Here is a 12,618-nt window from a genome sequence, read left to right on the forward strand (position 1 = left end):
ATAGAGACAGCCAGCAAAAGAGGGAACACAAGCAGGGGGAGTGGGAGAGGAAGAAGCAGGCTCACAGCAGAAGAGCCCGACGTGGGGCTCGATCCCAGAACGCTGGGATCACGCCCTGAGCTGAAGGCAGACGCCCAACTGCTGTGCCACCCAGGCGCCCCAAGATTAGGTTTTTATATCAATGTCACCTGCATTATTGTTTCCAGATGCTTCTATTTGCCCCACCCCCATCATTAGCCATGAGCTCACCTCCAAGGACAAGGACTTCTGCCTCCTTGCTCTCCCCAGTAACACTCAGTCCAGGACATTTTCTGGACACAGCCGGGCCTCCCCCTCCTGGTGGCTGACATGGCCTCCCAGAGCCAGAGAGAGGTGAAGAACTTGGGGGATTCTTGCAAATGCACCTCCAGCAGACATCTGTGCTGGATCGTGCTCCCACGTGCCTGGCACACAACAGGTGCTCCATCAATGCTCCAGGACAACAGGGAGTGTTAAAGCAGAGACATCGAGCATGCCCGAGCTGGTTTATAAACTCCAGAGCTCCACACCCCAAGTACCTGGCCTCTGTCCCTCTGTCTGCGTTTGTAGCGACGGTTCACCTTCCAGGTCACACCCAGGTTTAATGAGCGGCGGGAGAGTATACGGTGAGGGGTGTGGGCTCTGAGTCTCCTGGACTAAACCCTTGGCTCTTCCACGTTTCTCTGTGTTGACACTGGACAAAACCTCCTGTACCTGGTCAGGACTCTGTGAGTCTCGGTATGTCACGCAGCCCCAAAGCTAGGTCCATTCATGGCAGGAAAACTGGGAACGATCCATTTAAACAGAAAAATGCAAGCTACAGCCTAGGCAGGGGACAGAGCTGTTAAAAGTGACTCAAGTGTGTAATCATATGTAAATGCTTGTGCTCTGCTTCTGTTTAAAAGCACGATGCAAATTTGAATGTGTAATATCATCATGACTCAACACGAATAGGCACAGAAAAAAACCTGAAATGGAAAGTGCCAAATGTTAATAATGGTCTCTTCCAGAAGTTGAGACTAAAAATGAGGGGCTTTCAAATTTTTCCTTTCCAATGCTTTGTATTTTCCATTTTCTCAATAATGAACAACCTGACTTTTACGTGCTGGAAAGTAAACTTTACATTTTTAAGCTAAGTAGGAAGGCTCCATGGTAGCATGAAAAACACGTTAAACGAAAGAAGCAAAGTCTAAATTGTATTTACACTGCAATCTTTAACCAGGGAATTGTGTACACATGTAGACAAGAAAGAGAAGAGAGATTTTTAAGCAGCTGGCACACTAGAGGGGCACCACGGATGAATTTCTAAATTCCCTGGGTGATACCATGTGGATCATATGGTGTGTATAAGGTAATGAATTTGGAGTCAGCAGAGCAAAACAGCAAAAGGAGATCTGAACCTGCCCATTTCCAAGCTTATCTGCTCTCTCCAGCACTGGCTGGGGGCTGCGCTAAATTAAGAGAACGTCTTTTGAGGCCCCGGCGGGCCGGGGGGGGGGGTGGCTGTCGGCAGCCTGAATTTTTTTATTTTAAGATTTTGTTTATTTATTTGAAAGAGAGAAATGAGAGAAAGCATGAGATGGGGGAGGGTCAGAGGGAGAAGCAGACTCCCTGCTGAGCAGGGAGACTGATGGGGACTCGATCGGGGGGAGTAGATCCCAGGACTCCGGGATCATGACCTGAGCCGAAAGCAGTCGCTTTCGAGCCATTCGGGTGCCCCTGATGTTTTCATCAGTGAAGTTTCTTCTGTTGCTAACCTGGTAACAGGGCCCAAAGACAGAACCAGCCCATCTGCCCAGGAGCTGCCTTGATCCCCAGAATAACTCCCCTGAAATCAGAAGATCTTGGTGCTAAGTAGAAAGGATGACCCTCCAGGCTCCTTTCTGGAGAGGCCCCCAGGCAGGCAGTAATAAAGGGCAGAGGTCAGGGAGCAAGGTGCCCACATGTCTCCTTCCTCACCACCTCCCAAAAAGGGGACGTGGGCAGAAATTCCCCACCTGCTTTGTCGACCACCACACCACCTGCCCCATGCACCCTCGGGAAGACCAAGGAACTCTAGAAGAGAAGGGGTAGCTCATGAGTCAACTTATCACCAAATTCCAGAATCAAGAGGGACCCTAAGAGGCTGCCTAAGAAAGCCAACCTCCCAATTCAGCTGTGCCATCTGGACTTTGTGCCAGAAGACGGACTACCCCAGCTGCGTTCTCCATCCCCATGGCCCCATTGAGCAGGGAACAAACCATAACATGCTGAGCCATTCCTCTGTGACTCTCCACATTTAAGTATTTCACAGCATTTCATGGTTCCTCTCCAGGCTGGAGCCCAGAATCCCTTGTGGGGGATGACGCTAGGCTTGGGAGAAAGCCCTCTCCGTTCAAAGAGCCCCAAGCCACTTCCAGGAGGGGCCTCAGGAAGCTGAGAGTGGACTGGAGCCACCAGGCTCCACCTGGGTGAAATGGGAAGGAAGATTTACACCCTTTCTCTTCTGCCACACCTGCCCCAATCTCTGCTTCTACCACCCGATCCCCTGGGACCGTGGGAAGTTTAATGACTTGTATCCACTTTTCCTTCTGCTGGGGGCATCGTCAGCCATTTCGAAGAAGACCCTGTCCCAGGAGGAAAGGACAACTCTAGGCATCTTCCTAGAAGCTGCAACCTGACTCAAGTTGTGGTCAGATCACAAAAGCAGGCCAGCCGCAAGCCCCCTTTCCAGGGTGGCCAGCCCAGGTGGGTACAGCAGGGCCCCAGGTAGAGAAGGCCTGAGTCCTGTGACCATGCGAGACCCCAGGTTCTGCAGCCCAAAGCTCCAGAGCTCCAGCGTGCTCTAGAGGATAGCCCAGTGGCAGAAAGTGGAAACTTTAACATCCGGAGAGGGAGGAGTTAAAGGCGCCTCTCCCCGGACCAGGGTGCTTAGGCTCTTCAAATAGCTAAAGCCTATTTTGCTTGGTGCAGGTTTTCCCAATAAATCCAGGGCCCGCAGTGATTTACCAAGAGCCTTGGTTATTGGCAACAGCAATCTCACTTACCCAGAGCAGCACTGAGAACTAGCCGTAATTTAAAGTTGGATTTATATTGTTTGTTCTACAGCAACAAACTCAGCAAATCATAAATTCCCTTTGAGATGAAGAGAGGAAATTGACAGTATTTATGAACTCGAAAGGCAGAGAAGGGCCTGACCAGGCCTTTGATTTGTAACTGAAACTGCTTCTGGAAGCTTCAGCCAAGGACACAGCTGCTGGCCAGTCCCAGAGAGCTGGGCTCCCGCAGGGTGTGAGCACTGGGAGGGGAGGGGTGCCTGGCAGTGTTTGCAGCCTCATCACGGGGATGCTCTGTGGGTCCTAAAGGGAGGACGTGGCTCTGTGCTCATTGGGACACAGAGCAACAAGGCCAACACGGGCAGTTCTCAGATCATGAGCTTCCTTACATCGTGGCGAGAGTGGTTAGTGAGAACTCAGGGCTCCTCTGGTCTGGACATGACTGTACTCATGTGCTACGTCCCGCACACGCCTGCACTTCGGTCTGTATCCTGGACATACCACATAGCACCTTCTAAGGCATCTAAGAAAGGAATGAAGAGCAGGAGTGGCTGCGCCCAAAATCCCACCTATGATGTTGGAGAACCAAGGTGGTGTGAGAGCAAAGAACGCGGGACAGAGGAGCTCTCACCGTTCCTGATGTCTCTCCCGTAGCTCACTCCTTTTTCCCTTTTCATCCCATCCCAACCCTCACTCCCTACTCCTCACTCAGATTCCTCCCACCCTGAGCCCTGGCCCCAAACAGTCTTCCTCAAAGGCAACTCTCACCCGTTCCATGCTCAAAAGCCAACTCCTATACAGACAATCAAGGTGGCCTGTCCTGGTCCACCCGCCCGTCCACTTTTTCCTCTCTAGCAGGCTTGCTCTGCTGTCGCACCGCCATCCTGTCTGGTCCTCATACAAGCCACCCCCACTGCTATCATCTGTACAACTAGAAACATTGCTAGCGACGCTTCCAGCTTCTTCCTGGCAACCCAGACCTAGTTTTCCCTCAAGGTCCTGTTGGCTCAATCACTGCGGTACTGTGTGGCCCTGGGTGAGTCATTTCTGTCATATGTACTATGAGGAGGCAAGACTAGATCACCTACATATCTTCTCCACACCTCCCATCTAGGACACTCGGGTGGATGTGACATGGGAAGGCCTGCCAAACAGGTCCTGGGCTGCCCACCCCTGTCCTACACAGCCTCCGGGAAAACATTTGGCCTGACAGCCCCCCAGGGCCAATCAGCGCTCTGCTGATTCCCAGCAGGAAGGGTGAGCCCACCCTAGAGCAGACTCAGGGAGCAAACATGCTCCCTACCAGAGCCAAACAGGGCTGAGGCAGGAGACTCACCCAGATTCTCAATCATGGCGTCCAGCACGGTCACCGCGGCGGCGTAAATCCCCGGGTTCTTGGAGTTGAGGTTGTCTGCAACAGCAACGATGATGGAGAGCAGCATGGGGTGCAAGCTTTCTTTGAGGAGGGGGATCATCTTGGCAAGGGACTCCAGTGCCCACTGGTTCACTTTCTTGTTGGAATCCTGAAGCCTTGGGGTGAAAGCATCAAAGACCTATTGAGGGAACAGAAACCAAGAGCCCATGGGAACCCAGCCTGGGCAGGAAGCCCACAACCCAACCAACCAGCCTTGGCAGGGATTCCTCCTGCCTCCCTGACGGAGTCATCCAACCTATGCCAGAACATTCTCAGTGACAAGGAGCTTACCTCCTCAAAAGGGGAGGAGGGCAGGAGGGAAGAACAACCACAGATGGAGCACTCATGGCGTCAAAGCATCTAGAGCACCTCGTTAGGGCGCCCTGCACTCTCCTGGAACGATTTAATCATGACGCTTGTGGTCCCATCCTCAGTTTACCGTTCAAAACAAAGCGAACACTGAGGCAGAAAGAGATTAAGTGATTTGCCCTGCATCACACAGCTAGTAAGGAGCCTGGAGGGACGCCCAGGTCTGCTGACTTCGAGCCTGTCTTAGCTACTCAGCTACAGAGCTTGACCATCAGCAGCCTCGATCCTGGACGAGGGGGCATCCGCCCTGGCTTCCAGTCTGTGAAGGGCCTGTGCTTGCTCCTAACCCACCCATCCAAGCAGCCTGGCCCAGTCGCCCGGCCAACCACATACTCTGCCCTCCACGCACCATGTGCCCGGCTAGACCAAGAGCGGCCGTGAGCCATGGCATCCTCTCCCTCTCCCTCCTCACCATAAATCTGCTAAAGGGACGAGAGATGCCCTGGACATCTCTGGGTGATCCCAAGGCGCCTGGCAGGAGGCAGTGCCTTTGCCCCCTCGGCTACTTCCAGGCAGTCTCACGGCGTTACCAAGGCAACGGGATAGTGGGTGCTTTTTGGGCTCCCTTTACCCTGAGGCATCTGGCACCATGTCCAACTCTGCCCTGAGTTTTCCAAATTGAAGTTGCACCCACAGGAGAGAGGTGGGGCGGGGGGTAGGGCTGGGGCAGCGCTCACCTGGACCAGGTTGGTGGTGATAAGCTCCGGCTTGGCCTTACAGTGCTCCAGAAGCCTCCCCACGCCTTCCATCCGAGACTGATACTCCTTGGCCTCCAGCAGCCGCGTCAGGTCTCGCAGCTGCTCCGCCACCTCTAGGCCACCGCGCACGGAGGAGCGTAGCCCCACCGGCCGAGGCCCGTGGCAGCTGAGCCTGTGTGGAAGGACCTTCTGACCTGGGCAGCCCCAGACGATGGATGCGCCTCTTGTCCCATGCCCCGCCCACAGACAGGCGAGACTGAGACAAGAGTGTCACCTGCAGCTTAGCCCACCCCCAACTTCTCCACCTGCTGCTTCAGGACACCGGCCCTGGAACTCCAAAAATCCCGTTTCCTCAGGGGACAACAAGGTTGCCTAGAGCCCCATCCTTTTGTCAGGGAACAGGGCTCTCTCTTCCTGCCTTTTTTTCTTTTTGCCGAAAACATGTGAAGAAGGAGGGGTTGGCATGGGAGTGAAAGGTGGGAGTCCACAGAAGGATGACTGCACATTTAAGCTGAGAGTGAGGGAAGATCTGGCCAGGTGCCTTTATCCTGACCCCTGGTCGCCTTGGCCCTGCTCATACTTCTCCAGGGACCAGGGAAGTGTTAAGCCCTGTTCTCTTCTGCTGAGAGCACATGCCTATTGTAGCCTCTGGCCCAGTCCAGCCAGCACGAGAGCAGGACTCCTACCCCCCACGCGCAGCTCAGAACCTGGCTCTTTGAGCTCATGCCCTACATGCAAGCCCCTGTGACAGAGCCCAACATCATCCAGGCTGTCATTCATTCCTACAGTCCACGTGGTTTGCCCACTGAGTGCCAGGAGCTGTCGTGGGCACTGAGGACAGTAAGATGAGAGACACATCTTTGCCTTAAGGAGCTCACAGACTAATGCAGGCAGGTAAGCCAAGGGGCTGACAGAAGACGGAAGAACAGAGAGCGCAGAGTGTCAGAGAGAGCCTTGGGGGAAGGTGCTGGTGATGTGAGTCTTGTGGAATCTTGTAGAAGTAATAGGCATGTTCTAGGTGCTGTGGTACAGCATAAACAGAGCATGGGAGGAGACAGAACGTGGCAGGAGGGTGCTGGGCAGGAAGCACGAGCTGCTCTGGTCTGGCCGGGAGACCATGTGTGGCCAGAGCAGGAAGCTAGTCCTGAGCAAGTGGTGGGGGCTTCCCTGGCGCCAGCTAAGGAGTTCAGATGGGGTCCTCCCCAAGCACCAGAGAAGAATTTTGAGTTTCAGGCACATCAGTGACCAGAGGGCTTCTGCTTGGTTTCTAGCTCCTCCCGGCACCCACTCTCCAGCCTCCCCGCCCATTCCCTCACATCTGCCTTCGTCCCAGCTTTGCCTCTAAATTCACCCCAGGCCACCCTTATGGCAACAGGATGTGTGGCTCAAAGAGGGCAGAGAAACGCTGAGCTCAGGCAGATAGCCCGGCCAGCAACACGCCCCGCGGGGACTAGGGGCACTGCACCCACTCAGTAGGACTGCAGAAACCAACCTCTCCTGGCAAGTGCTTCTAATCCCAGGATTTGGTCTCCCTGAGATCTGGGTGGGGGAACACCTCTTACAAATTCACCCAGATCCAACTAGGTCTCCACCATAGCCCAGATCCACACAGCCTCCCGGAGCCACCCCTGGCCCAGGGCCACCAGGCCACCTCCATTGGCAGCCTCGAACGTGGAGCCCCAGAGAGACAAGAGCAGCCATACCCATCCTCGCCGGGCAGCCCGTTCTCACACAGCACCAGACTCCTCGACACCTTGCAGCCCTTGGCAGATAGAAGTCCGTCACTATCTTCTATTCCCTTGAAAGAGGCACACAGACATGAGCCAAAGGGGTGGCCCTCTGGGGAACTGCTGGCCACTCGGGGCTAGACCATAGTGAGAGGAATAACCCCTCCCACCCGGCAGAGCTTCTGAGGGCACACCTGAGCATTCTAGACCACTGGTAGTCAAGGCAGGGGTCAAGATCCCCATTTAACAGGAGACAGTGTGGACGCCCAGGCTGGCTCAACGTACACCGGCAGAGAGGGGCAGAGCCAGGTCCGAGCACAGGGGAAGGAAATCACATCTATCCCACCTGGCAGGAGTTGTGGGTGAAATGGAATCCCCTGACCGGCTCAGCTCTGACCTCCCCTGCGCCCCTCTACCCTACCCCACCTGCTCAGGCCCCCAGCTCACCCGCTGCTTAATAGCTGCCATGACCTTCCGTAGGTCGTGCGATGGGAGGCTCTGCTGCAGAAATGTGTCAAACTTCGTGTTCGACATCAAGATATTCACCATCTTGCGGCCATAAAACCTGCCGCAGGAGAGAGACAGGGGTGAAGAAACAGCCATAGAAATGAATGCACCATGAATCTGCTTTACGAATGCACAGAAGTTTTCTAATTGTAATAAAAGAGTTTTCAATACTTTTTCTAATTAAGATAGTAATCGCTAATTAAGACAGTTAAAAATGATTCATAAAGGAATAAACATCATCTGTAGCCCCGTAACCAAGAGAAAACCACTATTACATTTTCACATATTTTCTTGTAGTCTTTTTGACGCATATACATTTTTGTCGATACCAGAATGTATATGCAACTTGCCTCTGGCTTTTTTCACTTCAATTAATTATTAATCATCTTCCCATGTCATCCTTTTTAGTGGATTCATAATATTCCATTGGATGACTATACCAAAACGTACTTAACTTCTTCGAGTACGGGGCATCTAGAAGTCTGAGGAAGCGTGCGGGGGGTAGTATGGGAGGAAGTGGTTAGCTCTACCTAGTGAACCATGGTGGATGGGGAGGAAATCAAGCAGGGCTTCACAGAAGAGGTGACCCTTAGATTGGGACTCAAAAGAGGAGTAGGAGTTCACAAGTGGGATGGGATCAGGGAGTAAGGGGGCGGGGGGGGGGGTGCGGGTTTTTTTTTTTTTTTTTTTTGGGGGGGGTGTGGGGGTCATTCCAGGGTCTGTAATACAGTCTGGTGCGTTAGCAGGTATGTGGTTAGAAAACAGCACGCAGGGCCTGGAGGCAAGATAGGAAAGGGAGAAGGTATGACCCAATTTCTGGAAACATGAAGGAGCCAGGCTTTAACCTGCGGGCAATGGGAAGCTGCAGAATGACCAGGTTTGCACTTTGGTAAAAATGTTTCTGGCAACAGCGTGGAGGCACATCTCTGGGGGCAAGGCAGGGGGGCCAGGAGACCTGTTAAGAGGCCACCATGATAGCCCAGCCAAGAGACAATGAAGTCCTGAAACAAGGCTGTAGAGCGGGAGGAAGAAAGGGTGGTCAGACTCAGGACCTGCTAAGGAAGTGGAAACTGCGGGGCTTGGTAGCTAATCGGAGGTGGGGCAGGAAGCATCTACAGTCATAGTTGGCTCAACCCAAGACTCCATTGATTATCAAATGCACCATTGATTTATTTGCCACTGAGAAAAAACAAAAGCAGAAAGCACCAGCAATTTCCACTGCCTTCAATGACACTGCACCATGGGGAAGGCAACACTTCCGTGTATTCTCTCAGCAACAGAGGTAACGTTACTGGAGGGTGGCGCCCTTCCTTCCTTAGGCTGGGTAAACTGCTTAGGGGTCGCCTGGTAAGGAAATGTGGAATTTTGGTCGTTCCTTCCATGACTGTTTGCATTAATATCTAATTTATGTCCATCACTCTAATTCCATGCCTCTTCTCAGACACTATAACTTTTCATTTCAATGACGAATATAATAGTGTAATATTTCTGAGACATTTTAGGGAGCAATTAAACTCTACAAGTCCCCACAGAGCATCCACAGTGGCTTCTTAAAATAAATATAAAAGGCTAACAAGCAAAGAAAGGCTCATAGTTTAGTTCCTACAATGCAAACTGTAATTCAAAGGTTTGTGCTCTGAGCAATAATGACCAGGTTTGAGAATGTGCAGAGAGTGAAACCCAAGTCAAAATTGCTGCCTGGCCAGCAGCAGCTATGAGACACCTCTGATTGTCAGATATTAAAATGTGGGGGAAATTGTGTGTCTTAGAATCGAAGTATGAAGGTCCCCATTTTGCATCTTCAATGACTCAGTAAATAATAGTGACTTTTAACACTAGAGGGAACACAGCCAGAGAAACAGGCTTGGGGAGAAGGCAATGGTTCATTGAAGGGAACCCTGCACCAAAGATGACAGTGGGACATCTGACAGGGTGGTGGGTCCTCTGGAGGCACTAGAGGCAAAGCACTGATGCTCCGAGAAGGGGTAGCCTGGAGGGAGACCCTACGAGGCATCAGGGTTGCTGTGGCTGGATCCACGGAAATGGTAACAGTACTCAGGGAAAGTTGTAGGAGGAGGACAAGAATGAAGACACTCTTGCGGCCATCTGTGTCCAGAGGGCAGGCAGGCAGAGAGGTGGCCACAGAGGAAGAGGGGAACGAGGGAGTGTAGGGCCATGGACACTGGAAGCACAAGTGCTAAGAGGGAATGGAGTGTCATCAACGCCGGCAATGTGAGAGATGTCAGAATGGAGGGGGACGTTCCAGATGGAGAGACATTAGATCTCAATGTCCATCCCCCTCCCAACAACTAAAAACCAATCAACTAGAACCTTCTAGTTCCCCACCAATGTTCCTCATTTCAGCAAATGACACTATCATTTACCCAATTGTTCAGTTAAAAAACCCAAGCATCATCTTTGATTTCTCTTTGAAAGCCTCACCACCCACATCCTGTTGGCTCTGCCTTCAAAAGACACCCCAATCCAGCTCTCCCCTCCCCTCTGCTAGCCTCCAGCACCTCTGGCGGTGACTGGGGAATAGCCATCTGTCTGGTGTCCCTCCTCCACCCCGGCCCCCTCCCCTACTATCAATCCTCTAATGAGCAGCCAGAAAGATATTTTTTTAAAAAATCAAGAAGGCAGAGAGCCTTTAAAGACACACAAACTCTAGTAATCAGGGGGGGAAAGCACTGAGAAATAATAATGAGCTGGTACTGGTACCCATTAAATCAATAAAAATTAGAACTCCAGATACTGCAAGGTCGTGAGGAGGTAGGCACGGGCCTCGCAGAAGGGAGGTGGAGGGGGGTGGCGTGCTCAAGAGCTCCCCATGATGCGATGCTCGGGTGGCTTAGGTGGACACATGCCCCTGGCCACAGCCCTGCCCCCGGGGAATATTCCCAGACGTTCCAGGGAGCACAGGTGAGGCTGTCCCGTGGAGCACGGCTGCAGTGGGGAGGGCGCACCCCTGTCGGTACGAAAGCACAGAACGAGGGAGGACATGCCCAGTGGAGCAGTACCGGCTGTGGTGTGGTCTCCAGATGGGGCCGTAATGTCCCAGGAACTAAGGAGTGTGGTTCACTGGATCCTAACCCTAGCTTTCCGAGACTCCATCAGGTTCTATCACTCTCCTGCTTAGCACGGCTGAATATCTCCTCACACGACTACGAAAGTTCCTCCAGGGGCTTCTGGTCACACTCCAGCCAAAATCCTGCTTCCTGACTGTGGCCCGAGGGGCCCTGTCCTGCCCGGCCTCATCGCCTGTCCGCTCTGCCCCCGTCACCAGGTGCCACACAGCCCAGCCTTCCTCTTCCCGGAGCACCGAGCATACGCCCCTGGGAGGCGGGGTGGGGGCTTCCTACATTTCCTTTGCCTGGCCCACTCGCACCCCGGCCACCCAGCGAGCTGGCTCCTGGTGGCCCGTCAGTTCTCCACTCCAGTGTCGCTCTTCAGAAAGATCTCCCCTGGCTCTCGGTCACAGCAGCTGCCACCCCCTTCTCCACCTTGGTGCTTTCTCTCTGTAGCCCTTATCTGTATCTGAAATGATGGTAATAATTTATTTGTTTATTATCTGTCCACCCCTAGGGGAGAGCTCCAGGATAGCAGAGGCCTAATTCTTCTTATTCACTGCCCTGTCCATAATAATGAAGAGTGATCGGCTCACTATCCTTGAGAAGAACGAACGGCCTTTCAGAGAGTGGAGCTGGGGTGGGTCGGGCACAGAGGGAGAGCCGCGCTGAGAGAGGGAGAACCAGAGGCGGGCGTTCCTACAGGCCTGGCTACGCCGGCGGAGAGAGATGGACAGCGGCCATAAGGGAAGGACAGAGCTGCAGTCCGTCTGCCCGTCCCTCCCATGGCCCCGGGGAAGCTGAGCTTTGCGGGCCGGGGCCCTCAGGGAGCCTGGTTGCCTTATCTGCCCTGGACTGGCCCATGAGGCAGCCCCCAGGCTCCGGGCCCTGCATCACCTGGTGTCCTGGTTGGAGTCCTGGGCCAGCCTCACCAGGTTGTGCACCAGCATCTCCGTGCTGTCCCTGGTGCCCGACAGAAGCTTCTCGGCACCTATCTGCTCCAGGACGGCAGAGAGGTGCTCGGCAGTGCATTTCCGGACTAAGGGATTTCGGTGGCTGAAAAAAATACAATCACGGTCAAGGGCTCAGACAAGGAATGGGGTGTGGGGTCCCCAGATTGCCACATGTGGACCTACAGTTGTGCCATCACGCCGTGATGAGCTCTACAATCTCTCATATGGGCTACAGGGAATCTTCAAGGAAAGAGCAGTCACGTCCAGATCACAGAACCCAGGATGACAACGGAAACGATGGGAGAAGGAAGGAGTGCCTACAACCACGTGGTGCTTCCCCCACACACAGGTGCTCGCCACCTCTGGACCTCCTGAGCCCGTGTTTGTCTTCCCCACCTGTTCTCCACCTAGAAAGATCCCACCCAATGCCTGTCTCCTTCTCTGCCCTCCCCAGCCAGCTCAGCAGAATGTTCCCTGGGGCTAGCACTGTCCCCTGGGAAATACAGGTGCACCCCTTTGGCTCCAGGCAAGGAGCCAGGCGAGGAGCTCCCGGGGAGCTGGGCCAAGCTTCCTTCCCCCACCCCATGGAATTCTGGGCCCCGCTGGAGCCCAGCACTCGCCCACATTTAGTGGGAGCTAACTGCATGGTTGCTGAAGTGAGCTGAGACAGGAGGGAGGCGACAGGGACCCATGAGTGATTTGGTAACCCTAATAGGGGGAACCTGAAATCTTACAAGAGAAATCTTTCTTTTTCACCTTTTTCAAACAGGGCCTGTGTGTCCAGAGTTCATTAAGCAGCACCAATCCCTATTTCCCCCAGAGTCCCATT

At 53.4% G+C, this 12,618-nt stretch overlaps 1 protein-coding gene across 1 annotated transcript in view; it reads right to left on the reverse strand.

Annotated features, from left to right (window-relative positions):
• The window catches only part of TOGARAM2 (TOG array regulator of axonemal microtubules 2), a 61,936-nt gene that overhangs the window by 6,999 nt on the left and 42,319 nt on the right, over positions 1 to 12,618 (reverse strand). The window contains exons 15-20 of the mRNA XM_034657297.1: positions 11,734 to 11,892; positions 7,709 to 7,826; positions 7,238 to 7,332; positions 5,514 to 5,706; positions 4,357 to 4,606; positions 3,555 to 3,576 (exon numbers count right to left, since the gene is read on the reverse strand). Coding sequence (XP_034513188.1) covers positions 3,555 to 3,576; positions 4,357 to 4,606; positions 5,514 to 5,706; positions 7,238 to 7,332; positions 7,709 to 7,826; positions 11,734 to 11,892 — 837 coding nt within the window. The remainder of the gene's footprint in view (positions 1 to 3,554; positions 3,577 to 4,356; positions 4,607 to 5,513; positions 5,707 to 7,237; positions 7,333 to 7,708; positions 7,827 to 11,733; positions 11,893 to 12,618) is intronic.

The sequence above is a fragment of the Ailuropoda melanoleuca genome, chromosome 4 (genome assembly GCF_002007445.2).
Source record: "Ailuropoda melanoleuca isolate Jingjing chromosome 4, ASM200744v2, whole genome shotgun sequence".
Taxonomy (NCBI): domain Eukaryota; kingdom Metazoa; phylum Chordata; class Mammalia; order Carnivora; family Ursidae; genus Ailuropoda; species Ailuropoda melanoleuca.